The sequence below is a fragment of the Oncorhynchus kisutch genome, unplaced genomic scaffold (assembly GCF_002021735.2).
Source record: "Oncorhynchus kisutch isolate 150728-3 unplaced genomic scaffold, Okis_V2 Okis07a-Okis12b_hom, whole genome shotgun sequence".
Classification (NCBI taxonomy): Eukaryota; Metazoa; Chordata; class Actinopteri; order Salmoniformes; family Salmonidae; genus Oncorhynchus; species Oncorhynchus kisutch.
Window position 1 is genome coordinate 5604650 of NW_022261984.1, and position 22116 is coordinate 5626765.

The 22116-nt window shown below is 44.9% G+C and overlaps 3 protein-coding genes across 9 annotated transcripts; all 3 read right to left on the reverse strand.

Moving 5' to 3' along the window:
- Window positions 1-155: 155 nt before the first annotated feature.
- On the reverse strand, window positions 156-12835 carry LOC116360097 (solute carrier family 43 member 3-like). 3 transcript variants are annotated; one of them, XM_031814671.1, is made up of 13 exons: window positions 8908-9097; window positions 7107-8306; window positions 6354-6483; window positions 5791-5837; window positions 5017-5093; window positions 3521-3613; window positions 2640-2779; window positions 2077-2228; window positions 1851-1994; window positions 1647-1754; window positions 1098-1284; window positions 731-854; window positions 156-478 (listed from the first exon to the last, which is right to left on the reverse strand). In XM_031814671.1, exons 2-13 carry the CDS (start codon window positions 7297-7299, stop codon window positions 338-340), a joined length of 1536 nt encoding a protein of 511 aa, XP_031670531.1. In that variant the 5' UTR covers window positions 7300-8306; window positions 8908-9097; the 3' UTR covers window positions 156-337. The 3 variants fall into 3 exon arrangements, 2 of the variants coding, with proteins under 2 accessions (XP_031670531.1, XP_031670533.1); XM_031814673.1 differs by having other exon boundaries at window positions 6354-6879; window positions 8908-9039; XR_004206904.1 differs by lacking the exons at window positions 156-478; window positions 731-854; window positions 1098-1284; ... (6 more) ...; window positions 5791-5837; window positions 6354-6483 and adding exons at window positions 11791-11896; window positions 12164-12267; window positions 12361-12835 and having other exon boundaries at window positions 7792-8306; window positions 8908-10769.
- Window positions 3647-4985, reverse strand: LOC116360099 (uncharacterized). The gene is made up of 2 exons (XM_031814675.1): window positions 4937-4985; window positions 3647-4902 (listed from the first exon to the last, which is right to left on the reverse strand). The coding sequence occupies exon 2, from the start codon at window positions 4731-4733 to the stop codon at window positions 3651-3653; it is 1083 nt and encodes a 360-aa protein (XP_031670535.1). The 5' UTR covers window positions 4734-4902; window positions 4937-4985; the 3' UTR covers window positions 3647-3650.
- A 384-nt stretch (window positions 12836-13219) lies between the features above and the next one.
- On the reverse strand, window positions 13220-22116 carry LOC109886043 (solute carrier family 43 member 3-like). Of its 5 annotated transcripts, none has more exons than XM_031814680.1 (8): window positions 21498-22116; window positions 20785-20905; window positions 20528-20671; window positions 20098-20226; window positions 15306-15445; window positions 14970-15157; window positions 14183-14295; window positions 13220-13858 (listed from the first exon to the last, which is right to left on the reverse strand). In XM_031814680.1, exons 3-8 carry the CDS (start codon window positions 20594-20596, stop codon window positions 13697-13699), a joined length of 801 nt encoding a protein of 266 aa, XP_031670540.1. In that variant the 5' UTR covers window positions 20597-20671; window positions 20785-20905; window positions 21498-22116; the 3' UTR covers window positions 13220-13696. The 5 variants fall into 5 exon arrangements, 4 of the variants coding, with proteins under 4 accessions (XP_031670540.1, XP_031670539.1, XP_031670542.1 ...); XM_031814679.1 differs by having other exon boundaries at window positions 13220-13447; window positions 13676-13858; window positions 20528-20905; XM_031814682.1 differs by lacking the exon at window positions 20785-20905.

A 22116-nucleotide genomic window follows, 5' to 3' on the forward strand; every position in this document is an offset into this window, starting at 1 on the left:
ACCAATCTTTATCAGCCTAAATTTATATGTGATCGCCAACTGGTTTGTTTTGGACTGCGTGATTCAATTTAACCGGAAACCAGTTTGTTTTCATTGACGACTTCCGGCATGACGTAGTCTGCCATGACTTATTATGCTTAAAAATGAGGACACAATAATGGATAATCATTTTTATTGACAACTATCCAACAAAACATACTGATGGAATATGGGATTACTGTAAAACATAAGAATAAAAAAGCGTTTTATTATTTTACATATTCACATATTCCCTTTAAACAATTAGAAATAAGACAATTCCTGTTTCCCTTGGCTCAGGACCATCATGTAATGTGCCCTACATTTTGGCCTCAGCCAATGTGATGGCAGCACCGCCGGCCATATCCTCCCTCTGATTGGTCAGTTTCCTGCAGTGGTAGAAGATGTTGATTGGATGGATGAACGCCAGTAGAGTGAGGAGAGTCAGAGCGATGTTCACCTGAGGAGGAAAGATGACAAAGGCAGCCCTTTTGAGAGCGTAGTCTTAACCGTGTACAAAGTAGGCCAACTGCAAGTTACATGGTTTTTGTGTTATGAGGTTCAACAAAGACATTTCAATATTTACTTTTTGGCAAGTACAGCACAGTACATCTACTAATCTCATCCACCCTGCCGGCTCTCTCGCGATAGCAACTGAGCCTGGGGACGAGGTTAGTCATCTAGTGACCGTATGTTTGTATGACCCACTCACATAGAAGGGGTCTCCACCTAGGGCTCCTTTGACCAGGGCGAAACAGGGGTACTGCAGCAGTGACACCACGGCAGACAGAGACATCACCAAACCATACAGCTTCCCAAAGTGGACCCCAGGAAAACTGGTGAGAGAGGGCAGGAAGGAGAAAGACATCAACTGAGGGAAGTATGAATGAGGAGCACTCAGTCACCTTCCTTTATTGTAAACTTTAGTCTTTCAACTGTATTTTCACATTTTACAATGTCAAGTCTATTGTCTTTATTTGAGTCCCTTGTTCCTTCTTCTATAATCTTCCTTTTTATTTCCTGTCAGATCTCTCTATTAATCTGTCCCCACTATCTGTCTCTCTCCCTCTTTCACTCACGCCATGCTGATGAAGGCTGCGTTGCCTCCGTAGAGGAAGGAGCGGTTGAGGACCTGCAGGATGAAGGTGAGGTACTGAAGAGGGAGAAGAGGAGAGGAGGCGCAGATGGAGAAGAGGAGGCACTGGAGGGAGGTGAGGAAGAGGGAGAGAGAGGAGGAGCGCAGGTCTGCCTCCTTATCTGTTTCTCCTATAGAGGGAGGTGAGAGAAAGGTTGGGTGAGGATAATGATGCTGGACACACACACACCAGAACCATGGCCATGCTCATGAGGCATGAAATAGGATTAAAAAGTATATATTCTAGACTGAAACAGAAGGTAGGCCTACTACCTGAACAAATAAGGATACCCATTTTTGTCTTTAATTGCTTAACATTTAGCTACTTTGTGCTCTATTGAACACCATCCTGTTGTTGCTAAGCTAGAGCCATGTGACCCACCTGGAGCCAGAGGCTAAGCTAGAGCCATGTGACCAACCTGGAGCCAGAGGCTAAGCTAGAGCCATGTGACCCACCTGGAGCCAGAGGCTAAGCTAGAGCCATGTGACCCACCTGGAGCCAGAGGCTTCCCCTTGTGTCTGTCCATGATGAGGCCGTTCCAGGGAGCACAGAGGACCCCACACAGCTGGGTGAAGGCAAAGGCATTGGTGTACTGACTCACTGAGAGAGAGGGGGGAGGGGAGAGAGAGTATTTAGATTCATTCAGTGAACCTATGCTTTGGTGTGTGCATGCGTGTGTTCGTGTGTGTGATTTACCCAGGGCTGAGTCGTTGTCGGCCAACCGGTTGAGCATGGGGTTCAGTGTTCCGATGAAGAGGTAGTGTCTCAGCTGCATGACAGACAGCCACACCAGATGCCACAGGAAGAACCACGACTGCACACAGCTCCTGAAACTGGCCACTGAGAGAGGAGAACATTTGAGTCAACAAAATGCACCTTCCATTCCCCAGCCAGATTAAAGATTGTGGTTGGCCAAAGACACCTTTCCCAGAGTCTTCCGACTGCTGCCCATCATCAGGCTGTAGGGGCATGTCGTCAGTCTCAGCTAGCCCCTCCCCCTCTGATGTCATCCCCGTCTCTTGCGTCTTCTCAATCTCCTCTACGTTGTAGCTGTTGGACTTTCCAGGGCTTACGCTGTTGAAAAGGAAGCATCAGAGTATAATCAAATATGTTTTATCATCAGGGTCACCCATCTGATATGAATGGATGTCATTGAGACTAACTGAACAATTCAATACCATTTGTTAAATGCCAAACACTAATAATAATTTAGTTTTGCATTTATCTATGAACATGTACAGGACTTTTTCCTGCCCAAGTAATCTGACAAGGAAACACTCCATGGTCTGGAAACCCCCCAGGCCCTATGCGAGCCGTAGTTCTCTAGGTGACAACTACAACCCCCATACATACTATGGCATTATGTATCATAGGGCCTGGTCAGATGAATACTGTCGTATGTGTGGGAGTTGTAGTTCTGACCCATAGGTGAAGCCCTCAGGGAGTGGGTAGTTGGTGTGGGTGGGAGTTGGATGTAGTTCTCACCCATAGGTGAAGCCCTCAGGGAGTGGGTAGGGAATGTGGGTGTTGGGCATGAGGAAGAACGTCCTGAGGAGGTGGATGACACTGCAGACAGAGAGAATGAGGAAGGAGGAGCGGAGGGAGACCCCTCCTTCATACATCACCTGAGACGGAGGGAGAGAGAGATGGATAAGCAGAGCCACCAGCTATTAAACGACCATGACTACATATAATACAAATATTATCAATATATGGTATATATCTACAATATATACAAATGTAATCAATATATGGTATATATCTACAATATATACAAATATAATCAATATATGGGATATATCTACAATATATACAAATGTAATCAATATATGGTATATATCTACAATATATACAAATGTAATCAATATATGGTATATATCTACAATATATACAAATATAATCAATATATGGGATATATCTACAATATATACAAATGTAATCAATATATGGTATATATCTACAATATATACAAATGTAATCAATATATGGTATATATCTACAATATATACAAATGTAATCAATATATGGTATATATCTACAATATATACAAATATAATCAATATATGGTATATATCTACAATATATACAAATATAATCAATATATGGGATATATCTACAATATATACAAATATAATCAATATATGGGATATATCTACAATATATACAAATGTAATCAATATATGGTATATATCTACAATATATACAAATATAATCAATATATGGGATATATCTACAATATATACAAATTCATCTGTTTTATACACTTGGCCTTTTTAAGGCAGTTATCTAGTAACCTGACAAGCAGAACATTTTTCTCTCAGAGGCCTCTGTCCTGTAGGCTACAGTATGTGTGAGTTCTGTGATACCTTGATGATGAGGAAGATAGCCGAGGAAGAGTCGAAGGCTCCATTATAGAGGGTGATAATGGTGGAACGATGGGAGCCAAATAGGTTCCCAACCTATGGTAGCGAACAACAGTTCAACAACTGTGGACATTCATCCAAGAAGAACACATCCACCCATATAGTACACAGTATAAATACAGTGTCCATATAGTACACAGTATAAATAGTGTCCATATAGTACACAGTATAAATACAGTGTCCATATAGTACACAGTATAAATACAGTGTCCATATAGTACACAGTATAAATACAGTATCCATATAGTACACAGAATAAATACAGTGTCCATATAGTACACAGTATAAATACAGTATCCATATAGTACACAGTATAAATAGTGTCCATATAGTACACAGTATAAATACAGTGTCCATATAGTACACAGTATAAATACAGTATCCATATAGTACACAGTATAAATACAGTGTCCATATAGTACACAGTATAAATAAAGTATCCATATAGTACACAGTATAAATACAGTGTCCATATAGTACACAGTATAAATACAGTGTCCATATAGTACACAGTGTCCATATAGTACACAGTATAAATAAAGTATCCATATAGTACACAGTATAAATACAGTGTCCATATAGTACACAGTATAAATACAGTGTCCATATAGTACACAGTATAAATAAAGTATCCATATAGTACACAGTATAAATACAGTGTCCATATAGTACACAGTATAAATACAGTGTCCATATAGTACACAGTATAAATACAGTGTCCATATAGTACACAGTATAAATAAAGTATCCATATAGTACACAGTATAAATACAGTGTCCATATAGTACACAGAATAAATACAGTGTCCATATAGTACACAGTATAAATACAGTGTCCATATAGTACACAGTATAAATACAGTGTCCATATAGTACACAGTATAAATACAGTGTCCATATAGTACACAGTATAAATACAGTGTCCATATAGTACACAGTATAAATACAGTGTTCATATAGTACACAGTATAAATACAGTGTCCATATAGTACACAGTATAAATATAGTGTCCATATAGTACACAGTATAAATACAGTGTCCATATAGTACACAGTATAAATACAGTATCCATATAGTACACAGTATAAATACAGTGTCCATATAGTACACAGTATAAATAGTGTCCATATAGTACACAGTATAAATACAGTATCCATTTAGTATACAGAGAAATACAGTATCCAATTAGTATACAGAGAAACACAGTATCCATATAGTATACCGTATAAATACAGTATTTACTGAATAAATATCAGTTTTATGTGTCAGACAAAATAGTGTGTGACATACACCTGTTACACAGACAAAATAGTGTGTGACATACACCTGTTACACAGACAAAATAGTGTGTGACATACACCTGTTACACAGATGTAATGAATACTGTTTGTCCTGTCTGGAACTGTGTTGAAACTGAGGAGTCGTGGCATGCTGCTGTACCTGTATGTTTGTGATGAGGAACAATATACCTCCCACTGCGATGAAAGACAGGGCTGGGAACAGCAGCATGGACAGAGCTATTAGAGAGAGAGACACACACAGACAACATAGGCCAAGTTCAGCCTGGATCAATATTTACTCATCCAACATCCAACACTAGGAATGTGCTCTTCCTAATGCTTTTGCAGGTCCCCGTCCCCAGTCCACCTGGTCGTACTGCTGCTCCAGTTTCTGCTGGTCTGCCTGACATGCTACCTTATCCAGGACCTGCTGTTTCAACCCTCTCCCTCCTTCTCCCGGTGTCTCTCTCTCTCGACCTCTGAATGCTCGGCTATGAAAAGCCAACTGACACTTACTCCTGAGGTGCTGACCTGTTGCACCCTCTACAACCACTGTGATTATTATTTGACCCTGCTGGTCATCTATGAACGTTTGAACATCTTTAACAACGATCTGGCCTTAATGGCCATGTACTCTTATAATCTCCACCGGGAACAGCCAGAAGAGGACTGGCCACCCCTCAGAGCCTGGTTCCTCTCTAGGTTTTGGCCTTTCTAGGGAGTTTTTCCTAGCCACTGTGCTTCTACATCTGCATTGCTTGCTGTTTAGGGTTTTAGGCTGGGTTTCCTTACAAGCCCGTTGTGTCATCTGCTGATGTAAATAGAGCTTTAGAAATACATGTTATTGATTGTCTTTGTTCATTTATCAAATACACGAACGCCAAGAGCTTTTCTGATTGAATAACCACCGTTCTACTGTACAGTCTATGTTCACCTGAACTGGAGAAGGCAACCATCAGTGTACCAGTGGTGTAGAGACATCTGAGGGGAATACAGAGCAGAGGTAGATAAACAGGTGTCACACAGTGGGTTATGGTCTGTTAATAAACTTTAGTCGAGACACATTTCTCAGTGGGTCAGAAGACAACCTCAATAAACCTGTAGAACTAAGCTTAAAATATGCATACACATTCTACAAAAACAATGGCTGAGTAAACCAGGAATGGACCCTCACCTTCCCACCCCCTTTAGACTCAGTGACTCACTCACTCTCTCTCTCTCTCTGGTCTAGGCGACGGTATAGGTATAAACTTACTGAAGAATTGTAATTAATTGACTATGTGTAAATAAAACTCTGTGGATGTCCTGGAAATACTGGTCAGAGGTCAGGACCTAGTTATATTCTTTAAATGTTGACATTGTAAGAATTATTTGCAATGGATATGCCATGTATCACATTGTATATGGGTATATTGCCATCCTTACCTGACCAGGGCAGGAACAACTCTGGGCCCTAGCAATGAAGCCTGGATTTCTGTAGTTGAAAAAAAGACTCACATTCCCAGAAGCCTCGTTGCCATGGTGCCGAAGCGGTCGAAGATGAATCCGTTGGGAAGCGTGAGGAAGTTGTTCATAAAGGAGGTGACAGTGAAGACAAGAGAGAACTGTTCATCCTGTCCACTACAGTCTGAGAGAGAGATGGAGGAATGGGGAGAGAGATTAGGGAGAACTGTTCATTCTGTCCACTACAGTCTGAGAGAGAGATTAGGGAGAACTGTTCATCCTGTCCACTACAGTCTGAGAGAGAGATTAGGGAGAACTGTTCATTCTGTCCACTACAGTCTGAGAGAGAGATTAGGGAGAACTGTTCATCCTGTCCACTACAGTCTGAGAGAGAGATTAGGGAGAACTGTTCATCCTGTCCACTACAGTCAGAGAGAGATTGAGGGAAGGGGAGAGAGATTAGGGATGATGAAGACCAGGGAGAACTGTTCATCCTGTCCACTACAGTCAGAGAGAGATTGAGGGAAGGGGAGAGAGATTAGGGATGATGAAGACCAGGGAGAACTGTTCATCCTGTCCACTACAGTCAGAGAGAGAGAGAGATATGGATGGATGGATGAGGAGAGAGAGTGTGGGGGAGGGGGGATGGGGCAGAGAGAGAGATGAATACAGAGAGATAGAAGTAGAGATCCAGGTCCTTCAGTTTTCTAGTATGAACTCCTTAGCTGTGCTTCGTATTCTATTACATTCCAATCTATACTATTGTATTCTATGTCATATTGAACTGAATAGCATTGAACTACTCACCTGTTTCCACTGTACTGTTGGGTCCAGTAGTCCGATTGACACACAGGTCAGTGAAGTATCCGTCTGTCTTCAGGACGAAGACCAGCGATGCCCAGCCGAAGACCACGCCGGCAAAACACAGACACTCAACCAGCCCTGTGGCCAGGGTCAGCCTGTACCGCAACCCCACTCCACCCCCACCGCATCCCAGCATCCTCCCTGATTAACAGGCTGGCTGACTGGCTGGCTAGCTACCTGCCTGGCTGACTGAGTCCTTGCTCTGACTGGCTGGCTGGCTGACCGACTGATAGCTACCTGCCTGGCTGACTCCCTGCTCTGCCTGACTGACTGGCTGCCTGTTTAACTGTCACTCAAAGGACTGTTCTTGTTGTCTTATTAATGTGGGGTTAGTGGGTGACTGTATTCAAAGAGACCCTTTTTCTATCCTCTGACTCGTCTTACTTTTCTATACGCCCTCCCTCGCTCTCTCTCCCTCGCTTTCTCCCTCTCTCTCTCTCTCCCTCTCTTTCTCCCTCGCTCTCTATCCCTCTTGATAGTTGTTTTGAGTATTTGAGAGTGTCTGGCTGAAAAGTAGCTGTATCACTAGAAAGAAGTGCTGGGTGGGAGAGATAAGGCGTGGCATTCCAATTCAAACTGCACTTATCAGAAAATATACGGGTTAACTCCCCTTCTCAACACGTTTTTGAAATGTATTTTTTAGGATGGAAGACTTGTGTTACTCTGGATAAGAGCCTCTGTTAAATGACCTAAATGTAAATCTAAATGTAGAAGATCATTAGACTGTCTATAGAATGACTTGCAGTATCAGAAGAAATGACAGATGACACGTTTTATGACACGTTTCAAACAACTCATCCTTGAAGTGGTAGTGGTGGCCATAGTAGAATTTGAGATCATAGCACACTAACACGAGTTGTCATAATAGTACGCCTAGTGGTTAAACCCACGAGGAGTGTGACGTTTCTCAACCTGCAGTGTAAACTGATGAACAGTTGCTCTAATAACCCCTCTGTCTGTAGATGTGTTTCTCTTCCTCTTTCTTTCTCACTTCCTCTCCTTTCGGCCCACTTTGTTCCACTTTGTGTTTATTTCCCTCTCTTTTCTTCAGTGTGTAACTCATGACTTTTGTTCATTCCTTTGTTGCCATTTCATAAATGATCCTGTCATTTGCTTTGAGAGAGGCGATTGTTCATCTTCCCCCTAAAATATACAAGTAAAGAGGCATCACAACACGTGGCAGGTGTAATAATGCAATAACAATTAATAATACATAGTGCACATCAAACACATTAAGGATAAATAATTATAATACAAGGTCGGAAATCGGAATAATACAGTCTAGGGACTATCGACTACGGTCTAATGCGTAATAAATCCGCTAATGGTATGAGAATGTGCACTGAGCTAGAGCCTACATTACAGTGCGGGAAGACTACAACAGACACAGTACACTCGACCTATAACGGTAAACCACATCAGATTAGCTACAGACTAATCCGCCATGCGGTCATTGCATTACTGTGTTATTTTTGCGCGCAATCTGTAGTATGGTGCCAAAACGCCTAACAATAGACAGTAAAATAGTTAGGTTATAGCGGGACGTTGGCCAGTATACGATACGGTGCTGTCATAAAACAATAAAAACGTGTATGGCTATGGTAGAGCAACTTTTATGACAATTATTACACTGGCCACAGTTCAACCATGCAGCATTGATCATAAATCGTAGGCTATAAAAACGATGCCATACATAGGCTGTAGCCTATACATTCAGATATTAGCCTATATACCAGCCACTCACCTTGTTTAATGATCCCACTTAGTTTAATGTCGATCCTCTTGTTGATTTGTGGTAGAACTCTAAACAGAATATCGTCATTACGCGCAGGCGCCGCGATGTCCCTGTCCATTCGCTGTCTGTCTTTCCACCTGCGCTTCATGGTGCACGCGACGCAAGCGTTGGCCAGGCATTGGGGACTTGGCTAAATGGCCATGTTGGAACCATGTCCATGGACCAAAATATGGTGGTGAATTGTCTCCAGTTGCTTATATCTAATTATCAACTGGGTGGTAGAGCCCTGAGTGCTAATTGGCTGAAAATATTAGACATATACCAGGGGTATGACAAAACATGCATTTTTCCAGTTCTAATTACACTTGTAACCAGTTTATAATAGCAATAAGGCACCTCGGGGGTTTGTGGTATATGGCCAATATACCACGGCTAGGGGCTGTGTCCAGACACTCCGTGTTGTGCCTAAGAACAGCCCTTAGCCTTGGCCATATACCACACCCCCTCGGCCCTTATTGCTTAAATATATACTCTAAAAGTAGGCCTAGCTACTCACAGCTGTGTGGGATTTCTGATGATAATGTCATTAATTGTAAAATGGAAATACAAACTTGGAATATGATTTGACAGCAATAATAAAATACATCTTCTGGAATTAAAAAGTAACTTGACCAATGAAAGCAGCTATCTCAACCATCAGCATTTTACTCAGAAACTGCCTAGCAACACAGCAGGCTACAATAAAGGCCAATCCACAGAACAGATGTCTACTGTATGTATTGAACTCTTGAATTGACGTGGAATCGCCTTTTTAAAACTGGTTCAAGTCTTTCCACATAAAACTTTACATCATATGTAAAACAAGTCAATTACAGCACGCACGCACGCACGCACGCACGCACGCACGCACGCACGCACGCACGCACGCACGCACACACGCACACACACACACACACACACACACACACACACACACACAGGGCACTTCCATCACGTGTGTGTCTTCATGTGAGCTCGGAGGTGTGCGCCATGCGAGAAGTGGCGTCCACATAGTGCGCAGGCGAAGGGTCGGACCCCCGTGTGCAGCAGTTCATGCCTCCTCAGGTGACTGGGTCTGATGAAGCTCCGCCCACACATGGAGCAGTGATGCGTCCTCTCTCTCGTGTGGTTGAGGGCGTGCCGCTTAAGGCAGCTGATGTAGGGGAAACCCTTCCCACAATGTTTGCATACGAACCTCCCCTCCTTCTCTTTACTGAGGGGAGCTCGAATTCTGACAGTCCCACCATTTCCTCTTTGGTCTCCATGGTGACCAGGCATGAAGGTGACAGAGTTTTTCCCCGGGAACGATGCGTAATCGTCTGTGGTCGTTGTCAAGGAGGAAGTGTGTTGTTGTAGTTGGTTTTCTGACGAGTAGGTGAAAAATAGACCAGAGGTGTCTGTGTAGCCACCGTACCCCAGGTTCAGTGCTGCATACTCGGGGTACGTTTGGCCCAGATCCCCCTGGTCGACCTCCAGGCCTGGTTCTCCTCCCGGTAGTGGGTTGAGGTCTGGACATGGGCTCTCTGGCTCCCTCTTGAGGCAGATCTCAACTACTACAGGCTGTTCCTGGTCAAGGCAGTGAGAGCTGCTACTGAGGTCATGGTCCAGAGTTCTATGTTCCAGTTCTATGTGGTGTCCCATAGTTCTATGTTCCTGTTCTATGTGGTGTCCCATAGTTCTATGTTCCACTTCTATGTTGTGTTCCATAGAGTCAGTGAGCTCATCTCTACCCCCTGGTGGTGTACTCTGGAACCCCCAGTCCTCCTCAAAACTGCTCTGATCAGTGGGATGCGGTTGCCGGGCGACCAGTGGAGTGGTGGAACGCTCAGGAGCTTACATGCAGGAGAGGGGACAACACGGGATAGAGAACAGAAGGCAATGTCATCATCATCATCATCATCATCCTCACCACCACCACCATCATCACTATCACCATGCAATATTGCATTTTCCTTCTCTCTCGGTAGCTAGGTTTCCATCCAATTTAATGTGAATATTCTCAAATCTGCATAAGAAAATATGTACATTTTCCCACCAGTGGTGTGTTTCCACCAAACGAACTTGTTGGGGATTTAAAAACAGGATCTCAGTCTGGCTTTCAACTTGAAACAGTAGAATGCACAAGGTGCAACTTCTAAATTGGGTGGTACATTATCAGCTTTCCTCTTGTCATGTCAGTCATTGCACACCTTAGAGAGCTATTTATAACTTGTCAGAAACGTCCAGATCAACTAAACCTTTTTTTTGCTAGGTTTTTTAGCCCATAGATTTTGTTGAGTCACTCAAATATCACATGAATACACATTAGACATGGCAAAATGTAAAGAATTGCAAGAAAATTACCTTTAAAAACAGCAAAATATTCTCTGCACCCCATTACAAAATGTGTAGAATTGCTGGAAATATACTTTAAACCTAAATTATTATGGAGCTAGAATATTTGTCAAACGGCAGTCAAGCATCCCCAGAATCAGACCAATGATATTAATCGGAAAGGAGCAGCACCACCCTGAAGTTCATCATGTTATTTCATCTGTAGCCTAATAAACTGCATGATTTCCCGAGTCGTAGTGGGAGTAGCACACACACAACATACCATCACGTGACTCCAAGTTCACCTCGATATGACGGTTATAATTTCAATATTGGCGCAGAGGCATTTCAATCCCCATTTCTCGCATAATTCATTTTACAGACAAAAAGGTCCCACCATGTCGAATGAACAAATGATCTGTTGGCATTTAGAAAATTGTACTGAAACTTCCTGTTTCCATCCATCGTGATAAAAAAAAAGTTCGGTATGACTTTCCTTGTATAAAAACTGTTGATGGAAACGTGGTTTGTCTCTCTCACCATTCATCCTCAGTTCATTTGGAGCACCACATTCCCCTGGGCCGTCCTCCTCCAGTCTCTCTTGTTTGACGGTAACTGGTTCAGCCGTCTTGTCTGTTACAGTGGTCTGTTAACGGACAGACGGTGATAGTGTGATCAATGCATTGTTAATGTGAGGCGAATTACATAAACACGTACTTGCATGTATGCCTGTGTAATGCATTAATACCTTTATCCTATACATGCCTATTAGCCTGTTTTTGACAATGTTTTATCAATCCTTATGTAAATTATTATACCTTATAATTCAGCTGTAAATAATATCAGTGCCATGCCCACGATTAACTATTTTACTGCTGATAAAACAAAAAAGTGTAATGTGCGGCTACACTACCTCGTCCGTCCTTAGTCCCGCCCGCGCCGCGGGTCCATTACTCCACTCGCTGCTGCAACCCTGCTGCGTAAAGACTGGGTCGGGCTTGTGTTCTCTGTTGGTTTCTGCATGGAAAGAGAAGGGACCACATTACTTACATTTTCCGACTGTCGATTTTAAATCACCAAGCATTTCAAATGAAATACATAAACACGTACGGGGCGTGTGGAGCGGTAGGGAACCCCCGTTCCAAAGTCTCTCGCGCAGCACAGCGCCAACTCCGTCCCCGCCGTGTTCAATCGTAGATGTCCTTTTCCGGTGTCGGTTTTCAACTACTTTCAGCTTTTTCATCAGGATTTCGTTATCGTGTTTTTTCCGTGACAGTTCCCCACGTAAAAACGCGGAGTACTCGTCCACCAGTTTGGTTATCTCCGCCATGGCGGCGGTGGATAGAGCTTCCATGATGGACGACAACTGCGTCTGAAACATTACGGTCTCCGACATTCTAGCTAGAATAGCCTAGCTAGCTAGATATTGATAATGCCAATTTTTAAAGGGAAAAATAGCGATATTGAATTGTAATATGTTTAAACACTGTGGCCTGTAAGTGGACACCTGGTTGGGTAGTTTAAACCCCAGATCATATCGGTTAACAAATCCGTTCCTGTGTCTACAATAATAATGCAACATGACGTGATGACGTCTCATTCAATTTACCGTAAGTACATGAGAGAGTTGCATGCGAATCTGGAGCGCATGCTGAGAACTGCTCTACAGGCTCGCCTAATATACATTATACATTTGATTTATTTAACCATTATTTAACTAGGCAAGTCAGTTAAGAACAAATTCTTATTTACAATGACGGCCTACCCCGGGCAAACCCTCCCCTAACCCAGAGGACGCTGGGCTAACTGTGCATCGCCCTATGGGACTCCCGATCACGGCCGGTTGTGATACATCCCGGGATCAAAGCAGGGTCTGTAGTGATGCCTCTAACACTGAGATGCAGTGCCCTAGACCGCTGCGTCACTTGGGAGCCACATATTTAACCCATTGTGATTGATATTTTGACCATTCAAACCTAAACTATACTTTGGACTTTGTTGTTTCACAGTTTAGTTGTATTCTTTATTACAATCAGACAGGTTAACACACACATTACAGTAGGTCTTCACTTTGGTCACTGTCCTCCTTTGCCCTGCCTTGAACAGTCAGTGGCATTGTCCATGATGTAGTGTCAATTGTTCTGGATGCATCCCAACAGTCTAAAGATGCTTTCTCTCCTCGTCTTCTCTCCTTCACCTACAGACAAGTGAAAGCAAGATGGCGAAGGGAAGGCATCCTACAGAGGCACCTGTCTGTGCCCCAATGCACCCTATTCCCTAATATAGTGCACTACTTTTAACCAGGTCCCATCAAAAGTAGTGCCTTATCTAGGGGATAGGGCACTATTTGGGACACAGACCCTGTTTTCCACCAATTTTATCAGGAGACAAGGAGAGGAAGCGACTTTAGACTATTGAGACGCACCACTACTGTTGTTGGTTGTCGTCACATCCCCACCAGCCTGTTGCACGTGACCTTTGACCCTGAGTTTGTCACTTCCTCTTCGGCGGTAGCCCTCCTCTGACTGGCTAGAGAGCGGCAGTGGAGGTGGACGTGGAGGGTGTGGATGAAGGTGAGGAGGGTGAGGAGGGTCAGACCCACGTTCACCTGGAGGAGAGGAGGGAAGAAGAACACACAGATTGAGCCCCCCTTGTGCAGAGCCTGTGGTCCCAAAACATCCTCTCCAGTACTCCAGCCATTCTACTTACTTAATGTATTACAGTTCTAGCACATCTGATTCCATCAATCTAGTCATCACCAAGCCCCTCACTAGTTGAAACAGTTAGTTCTGGAATACACCAAATACATAGAACAACAGAGGGTACTCGAGAGGCTTGGTAAACACTCAAAGGTATATAACCCTAGTTTATTACACAGGTATGAGGCCCCTACTGTTTTCTGTAGGATAAAGAATTTGACTGACTGACTCACATAGATAGGGTTCACCGTGGCGATGAACAGGAAGTGACAGAACTGCATGACAGCCACCCAGACCAGGTGCCACAGGAAGAACCAGGACAGGACACAACTCCTAAAACTGGTAACTGAGAGAGAGAGAGAAGGAGGGGTGAAGGACAGAGAGAGAGAGAGAGAGGAGGGGGTGAAGGACAGACAGAGAGAGAGAGAGAGAGGAGGGGGGTGAAGGACAGAGAGAGAGAGAAGGAGGGGGTGAAGGACAGAGAGAGAGAGAAGGAGGGGGTGAAGGACACAGAGAGAGAGGAAGGGAGGAGGACAGAGAGAGAGAGACGGAGGAAGGGAGGAGGACAGAGAGAGAGAGACGGAGGAAGGGAGGAGGACAGAGAGAGAGGGAGAGATGGAGGAAGGGAGGAGGACAGAGAGAGGAAGGGAGGAGGACAGAGAGAGAGGAGGGGGTGAAGGACAGACAGAGAGAGAGAGAGAGAGAGATGGAGGAAGGGAGGAGGACAGAGAGAGAGGGAGAGATGGAGGAAGGGAGGAGGACAGAGAGAGAGGGAGGGAGGAGGACAGAGAGAGAGGAAGGGAGGAGGACAGAGAGAGAGGGAGGGAGGAGGACAGAGACTGGGTGTTGGTTGGGGCAATATTCTATGATGCTTGTGTGGCTGTATGAGGTGTCTGTGAGTGAATGACGTTGCTCACTTTCTCAGTGCTTTTTAGTAACTTTTACAATATGTAGGACTATTTCATGCCAATAAAGCCCTTTATATTTAATTGAATTGACTGGGATGACCAGGTTTCTTACCTCTCTCGGGCTGATCGGGTCTGGAAGGTCCTGCTTTGTCCTGCAACTGCAGCGGGGCACTCTCAACCTTCTGTAACACAGCATTCTTCTGATATTTGGCATTCACATCTCCTTTTCTCTCTCCTCCTCCTCCGTCCTTTTCTCCCCTCTCTCCCCCTCTCTCCCAACGCCGGCCACCGCAGCTCACCCTGTCACAAAGAGCTGAGTCAGAGTCACCGCTTTAAAATCATGGCGGCGACAGTCCTGCTTGGCTTCCATAGTGGTTGGTCACCATGGTGACTGTTAGTCTGGTTGTGGGGTGTGGAGGTGCATCGTGTGAGTCATAGTTCTTCTGACCCGTAAGCATATCTGTCGGGGAGTGGGTAGGGGATGTGGGTCTTGGGCATGAGGAAGAACGTCCGGAAGACGTGGATGACGCTGCAGACGGAGAGAACGAGGAAGGAGGAGTGGAAAGACACCCCTCTTTCATACAAAAACTTCAGAGATAGAGAGAGAGGGAGAGAGAGGAAGAGGGAGAGAGAGGAAGAGGGAGAGAGAGGAAGAGGGAGGGAGAGAAAGAGAGAGGAAGAGGGAGAGAGAGAAAGAGGGAGAGAGAGGAAGAGGGGGAGAGAGAGAAAGAGGGAGAGAGAGGGAAAGAGGGAGAGAGAGGAAGAGGGAGAGAGAGGAAGAGGGAGAGAGGAAGAGGGAGAGAGAGGAAGAGGGAGAGAGGAAGAGAGAGAGAGAGGAAGAGGGAGAGAGAGGAAGAGGGAGAGAGAGGAAGAGGGAGAGAGAGGAAGAGAAAGAGAGAGGAAGAGGGAGAGAGAGGAAGAGGGAGAGAGAGAAAGAGGGAGAGAGAGGAAGAGGGAGAGAGAGGAAGAGAGAGAAAGAGGAAGAAGGAGAGAGAGGAAGAGGGAGAGAGAGAAAGAGGGAGAGAGAGGAAGAGGGAGAGAGAGGAAGAGAAAGAGAGAGGAAGAGGGAGAGGTTATATACAGCATGTATGAATCCTTACTTCACCGCTTTTGATTATCAGTGATTACTTAAATCATTAATGTTTTTGCCTGAGCTAAATTTGCATCTGTCACAATGGAATAAAGCAGTCAGTCAAAGGTCAGATTAAGGAGAAGCAAATCATTAATGACCGTTTGGATTCATGTTTCATCTAGAGATGCTACATTTGAGTTGTTGTAGTCCCTTCTGAAAACAGCAGGTGCTGACTGTGCAACAGTTCAAGCACCAGAATGCTGTCCCAAATTGAGGAATATTCAGGAAGTCAGAAGGTTTTCAACAGTATAAACCTTCATTAAACATGTCCCACATCAAGGAATATTCAGGAAGTCAGGAGGTTTTCAACAGTATAAACCCTCATTAAACCTGTCCCAAATTGAGGAATATTCAGGAAGTCAGAAGGTTTTAAACAGTTCAGACCCTCATTAAATCTGTCCCACAATGGCTTCCAACACTCCAACACTCTACTCAGCAAACTGGATGCAGTCTATCACAGTGCCATCCGTTTTGTCACTAAAGCACCTTATACCACCCACCACTGCGACTTGTATGCTCTAGTCGGCTGGCCCTCGCTACATATTCGTCGCCAGACCCACTGGCTCCAGGTCATCTACAAGTCCATGCTAGGTAAAGCTCCGCCTTATCTCAGCTCACTGGTCCGAATGCAACACCCATCCGTAGCACGCGCTCCAGCAGGTGTATCTCACTGATCATCCCTAAAGCCAACACCTCATTTGGCCGCCTTTCGTTCCAGTACTCTGCTGCCTGTGACTGGAACGAATTGCAAAAATCGCTGAAGTTGGAGACTTTTATCTCCCTCACCAACTTCAAACATCAGCTATCTGAGCAGCTAACCGATCGCTGCAGCTGTACATAGTCTATTGGTAAATAGCCCACCCTTTTTCACCTACCTCATCCCCATACTGTATTTATTTATTTACTTTTCTGCTCTTTTGCACACCAATATCTCTACCTGTACATGACCATCTGATCATTCATCACTCCAGTGTTAATCTGCAAAATTGTAATTATTTGCCTACCTCCTCATGCCTTTTGCACACATTGTATATAGACTCCCCCTTTATTTCTACTGTGTTATTGACTTGTTAATTGTTTACTCCATGTGTAACTCTTTGTTGTATGCTCACACTGCTATGCTTTATCTTGGCCAGGTCGCAGTTGCAAATGAGAACTTGTTCTCAACTAGCCTACCTGGTTAAATAAAGGTGTTCTCAACTAGCCTACCTGGTTAAATAAAGGTGTTCTCAACTAGCCTACCTGGTTAAATAAAGGTGTTCTCAACTAGCCTACCTGGTTAAATAAAGGTGAAATTAAAAATTAAACAATTAAATAAAATCATTGTCAGCGGAAAACATCTATAAACACACTGTCTGTATCTGAAATGACAACCTGTAATGGGAAATTATTGGAGAAATGATTTTCTTGTATTTCATTTTCTGTTGATATGGATTGATATGTAATAAACATGATTGTATGTGTGGCAAGATGCAGACAGATGCTTTCCTTTGGGGAGAGAAACAGGTGTTAACCATGTTTAATTAACCCTGTTAGTCTATACTTATCAGTTGGAACTAAGTACTGACCCACTGGACAAAAAGTGGTTGAATCCATGTTGTTTCCACATCATTTCAAGCCAAACCATCTACGTAATTGACGTTGACGTCTACGTAATCAACGTGGAAAACGAATTGGATTTGACAGGTCTTCAACGTCATATATTGTCACCCCAAACGTTTTACTTAAATCCAACGACGTGGTGATTGTTTTGGTTAGTTTTTTTTTTTTGCGTTGAATTCACGTCAGTTGACAACTCAACCAAATGTAAACGAAAACTAGACGTTGAACTGACGTCTGTGCCCAGTGGGGACGTCCCAACCTTTGACCTGTTGAACTGACGTCTGTGCCCAGAGGGGACGTCCCAACCTTTGACCTGTTGACCTGACGTCTGTGCCCAGTGGGGACGTCCCAACCTTTGACCTGTTGACCTGACGTCTGTGCCCAGTGGGGACGTCCCAACCTTTGACCTGTTGAACTGACGTCTGTGCCCAGTGGGGACGTCCCAACCTTTGACCTGTTGAACTGACGTCTGTGCCCAGTGGGGACGTCCCAACCTTTGACCTGTTGAACTGACGTCTGTGCCCAGTGGGGACGTCCCAACCTTTGACCTGTTTAGCTGCCGGTATAAATGTCTGCTGGTGTTGAATGTGGTTCAGGTTTGGAACCAGACACACTGTGCCTCTGTGACACTGTGATTCTGTAGCAGCTGATGATGAGAATTCCTACAAGTCTCTCAGGCTGGTGTTTCCAGAATCTTCTGTGACAATGTGATTAACATTAGAAATGTTCTCTGCTTCTGTTCTGGAGGTTCTCCCTGAACTCTTGGAATAAACCGGATAGATTTTTGATCGATTTTTAATATAACTGCTCTCCTTTTGGTTCACCTGGAAATTCATTTCACACCCTGTCCCAGTGCACTACTTTAGACCGGGGCTCATAGTGTAGGGCTCTGGTCAACAGTAGGACACTAATAGGGAATAGGGTGCACTACTTTAGACCGGGGCTCATAGTGTAGGGCTCTGGTCAACAGTAGGACACTAATAGGGAATAGGGTGCACTACTTTAGACCGGGGCTCATAGTGTAGGGCTCTGGTCAACAGTAGGATACTAATAGGGAATAGGGTGCACTACTTTAGACCGGGGCTCATAGTGTAGGGCTCTGGTCAACAGTAGGACACTAATAGGGAATGGGGTGCACTACTTTAGACCGGGGCTCATAGTGTAGGGCTCTGGTCAACAGTAGGACACTAATAGGGAATGGGGTGCACTACTTTAGACCGGGGCTCATAGTGTAGGGCTCTGGTCAACAGTAGGACACTAATAGGGAATGGGGTGCACTACTTTAGACCGGGGCTCATAGTGTAGGGCTCTGGTCAACAGTAGGACACTAATAGGGAATGGGGTGCACTACTTTAGACCGGGGCTCATAGTGTAGGGCTCTGGTCAACAGTAGGACACTAATAGGGAATAGGGTGCACTACTTTAGACCGGGGCTCATAGTGTAGGGCTCTAGTCAACAGTAGGACACTAATAGGGAATGGGGTGCACTACTTTAGACCGGGGCTCATAGTGTAGGGCTCTGGTCAACAGTAGGACACTAATAGGGAATGGGGTGCACTATTTTAGACCGGGGCTCATAGTGTAGGGCTCTGGTCAACAGTAGGACACTAATAGGGAATGGGGTGCACTACTTTAGACCGGGGCTCATAGTGTAGGTCTCTGGTCAACAGTAGGACACTAATAGGGAATAGGGTGCACTACTTTAGACCGGGGCTCATAGTGTAGGGCTCTGGTCAACAGTAGGACACTAATAGGGAATGGGGTGCACTACTTTAGACCGGGGCTCATAGTGTAGGTCTCTGGTCAACAGTAGGACACTAATAGGGAATGGGGTGCACTACTTTAGACCGGGGCTCATAGTGTAGGTCTCTGGTCAACAGTAGGACACTAATAGGGAATGGGGTGCACTACTTTAGACCGGGGCTCATAGTGTAGGGCTCTGGTCAACAGTAGAACACTAATAGGGAATAGGGTGCACTACTTTAGACCGGGGCTCATAGTGTAGGGCTCTGGTCAACAGTAGGACACTAATAGGGAATGGGGTGCACTACTTTAGACCGGGGCTCATAGTGTAGGGCTCTGGTCAACAGTAGGACACTAATAGGGAATAGGGTGCACTACTTTAGACCGGGGCTCATAGTGTAGGTCTCTGGTCAACAGTAGAACACTAATAGGGAATAGGGTGCACTACTTTAGACCGGGGCTCATAGTGTAGGTCTCTGGTCAACAGTAGAACACTAATAGGGAATAGGGTGCACTACTTTAGACCGGGGCTCATAGTGTAGGGCTCTGGTCAACAGTAGGACACTAATAGGGAATGGGGTGCACTACTTTAGACCGGGGCTCATAGTGTAGGGCTCTGGTCAACAGTAGGACACTAATAGGGAATGGGGTGCTATTTCAGACAAAGTCATTGTTGCAAAAACGACGCTCACCAGTTAGTTGACCCCCAAAAATAAATGTTGGGCATCAATACATTTTTTTCACAATAATAAAACATTCTCACGTGGCCAGAGCCTGGTCGCCATGGTGCCGAAGCAGTCGAACAGGAAGCCCAGAGGGAAACGCAGGAAGTTCGTGGAGAAGGAGGCGACGGTGAAGACCAGAGAGAACTGTTCATCCTGGACACTACAGTCTGAGAGAGAGAGAGAGAGAGAGAATGGCGGGATGTCGGAGAGAGAGGACTGTTCATCCTGTCTCCTGCCTACTACATTTTGAGACAGAGAGAGAGAAAGATGGAGGGCTGGGATTGGAAAGAGGGCGAGAAGGAAAGATGGATGGAGAGACCAGAGAGAACTGTTCATTCTGTCTACTCTCAGAGAGAGAGCAGGGATGGGGGAGAGAGCTTTTGCGAGCTTCAGTCGCTTTTGTGTGTGTGAGAAAGAGGTTGTGTGTGTGAGAGAGAGAAAGTGTGTGTGTGCGAGCTCATGACTCACCTGCCTGTATGATGTTATCACCGGGCCACTCCCCTGACAACGTGATAATGTCACCGGGGTCGGTGGCATTGGCAGTGATGTCACAGAGGTCACTGAAGTAGCCGTCGTTCTTAAGGATGAACACCAGCGACGCCCAGCTGTACGCTATCCCCGAGAAACACAGGTTTTCAACGAATCCCGAGGCCACCGTCAAACTGTGGCGCAGCTTGGCCCCGCCCCCACATCCCAGCATGCTTTCTGCTACCACTGCCGCTTACTTCCTGCTTCACTTCCGGGTTCCTCCTATGGGACTTTGTGTTGCTGGTCAGAGGGGTGGTGGTGAAGCTCGGTAGTAGTGGTGGTGGGTCCCTCAATTTCTGACCACAGCATTGGTGCCCCCTTTCAGCCCCAGGGGTATTTTTGGAAAGTAAGAGGAGATGAGGCGGGACTAGCTCCAAAATATGAAGTACTAAAATAAATGAGGGCAGTGAACCCCCCTGCAGCTAGTTTACCTCACACTTCACCGTGTTGATCTGCATTGACTAGAATTAGTAGAACATGAACACAAACTAGTAGACCTTGAATAGAACTACTGACAGCCTGACTGCCTGTTAGAGAACACAGGTGAGTCCGTCATGTTTACTACAACTGTGTCCCAAACGGCATACTATTCCCTATATAGTGCACTACCTTTGACCAGCCCTGGCCCTGGTAGTGCACTTCAGTAAATAGGGAATAGGGTTCCATCAAGAACTCGGCAGGATTAAAAAGCCAGTATTAACCTTAACCTTTCTTTCACTACATCTGGCACTATAGCACTAGGTTCTCACACACAGTACACACAGTACACACACACACAGAGGGCACTGCTCCTGAAACTCTGTTGCATAGTATTGCTATCTAACAGCAAATACACCATTAACCCAGATACACTGGGCACAAAAGCAAACATACTCACAAGATGCATACTATGCACACACACACACTCTACCTGTAGAAAGGCCAACAGTGGAAGCCTCTGTCGTCTTCTCTCTCAGAACACAGTGTTCATCGTAGTTCTCTAGTCTCTATAGTACCACATAGTTCTCTCTGTCTGCTCACTGGTTCTAACTGGTTCACTGGTTCTAACTATCTCACTGGTTCTAACTGGTTCACTGGTTCTAACTGTCTCACTGGTTCTAACTGGTTCTAACTGTCTCACTGGTTCTAACTGGTTCACTGGTTCAAACTGGTTCACTGGTTCAAACTGGTTCACTTGTTCTAACTGTCTCACTGGTTCTAACTGGCTCACTGGTTCTAACTGGTTCACTGGTTCTAACTGGTTCACTGGTTCTAACTGGCTCACTGGTTCTAACTGGTTCACTGGTTCTAACTGGTTCACTGGTTCTAACTGGCTCACTGGTTCTAACTGGTTTAAATTGCTTGCCTCCCTAAAAGGCTGCCCCAACACCGATTGAAGCCAGGTTCCCAAAGTCCATGTTGTCGGCTGGAGAGAATACCTCAGTGTGTTCCATGTTGGCTGGTGTCCCAGTTGGCAGTTTTATGCGGAGTCACTGACTGAGGTTGTGTCCTGGTTGCAGCTATGTGCAGGCTGACACAGGAAAAGGCCT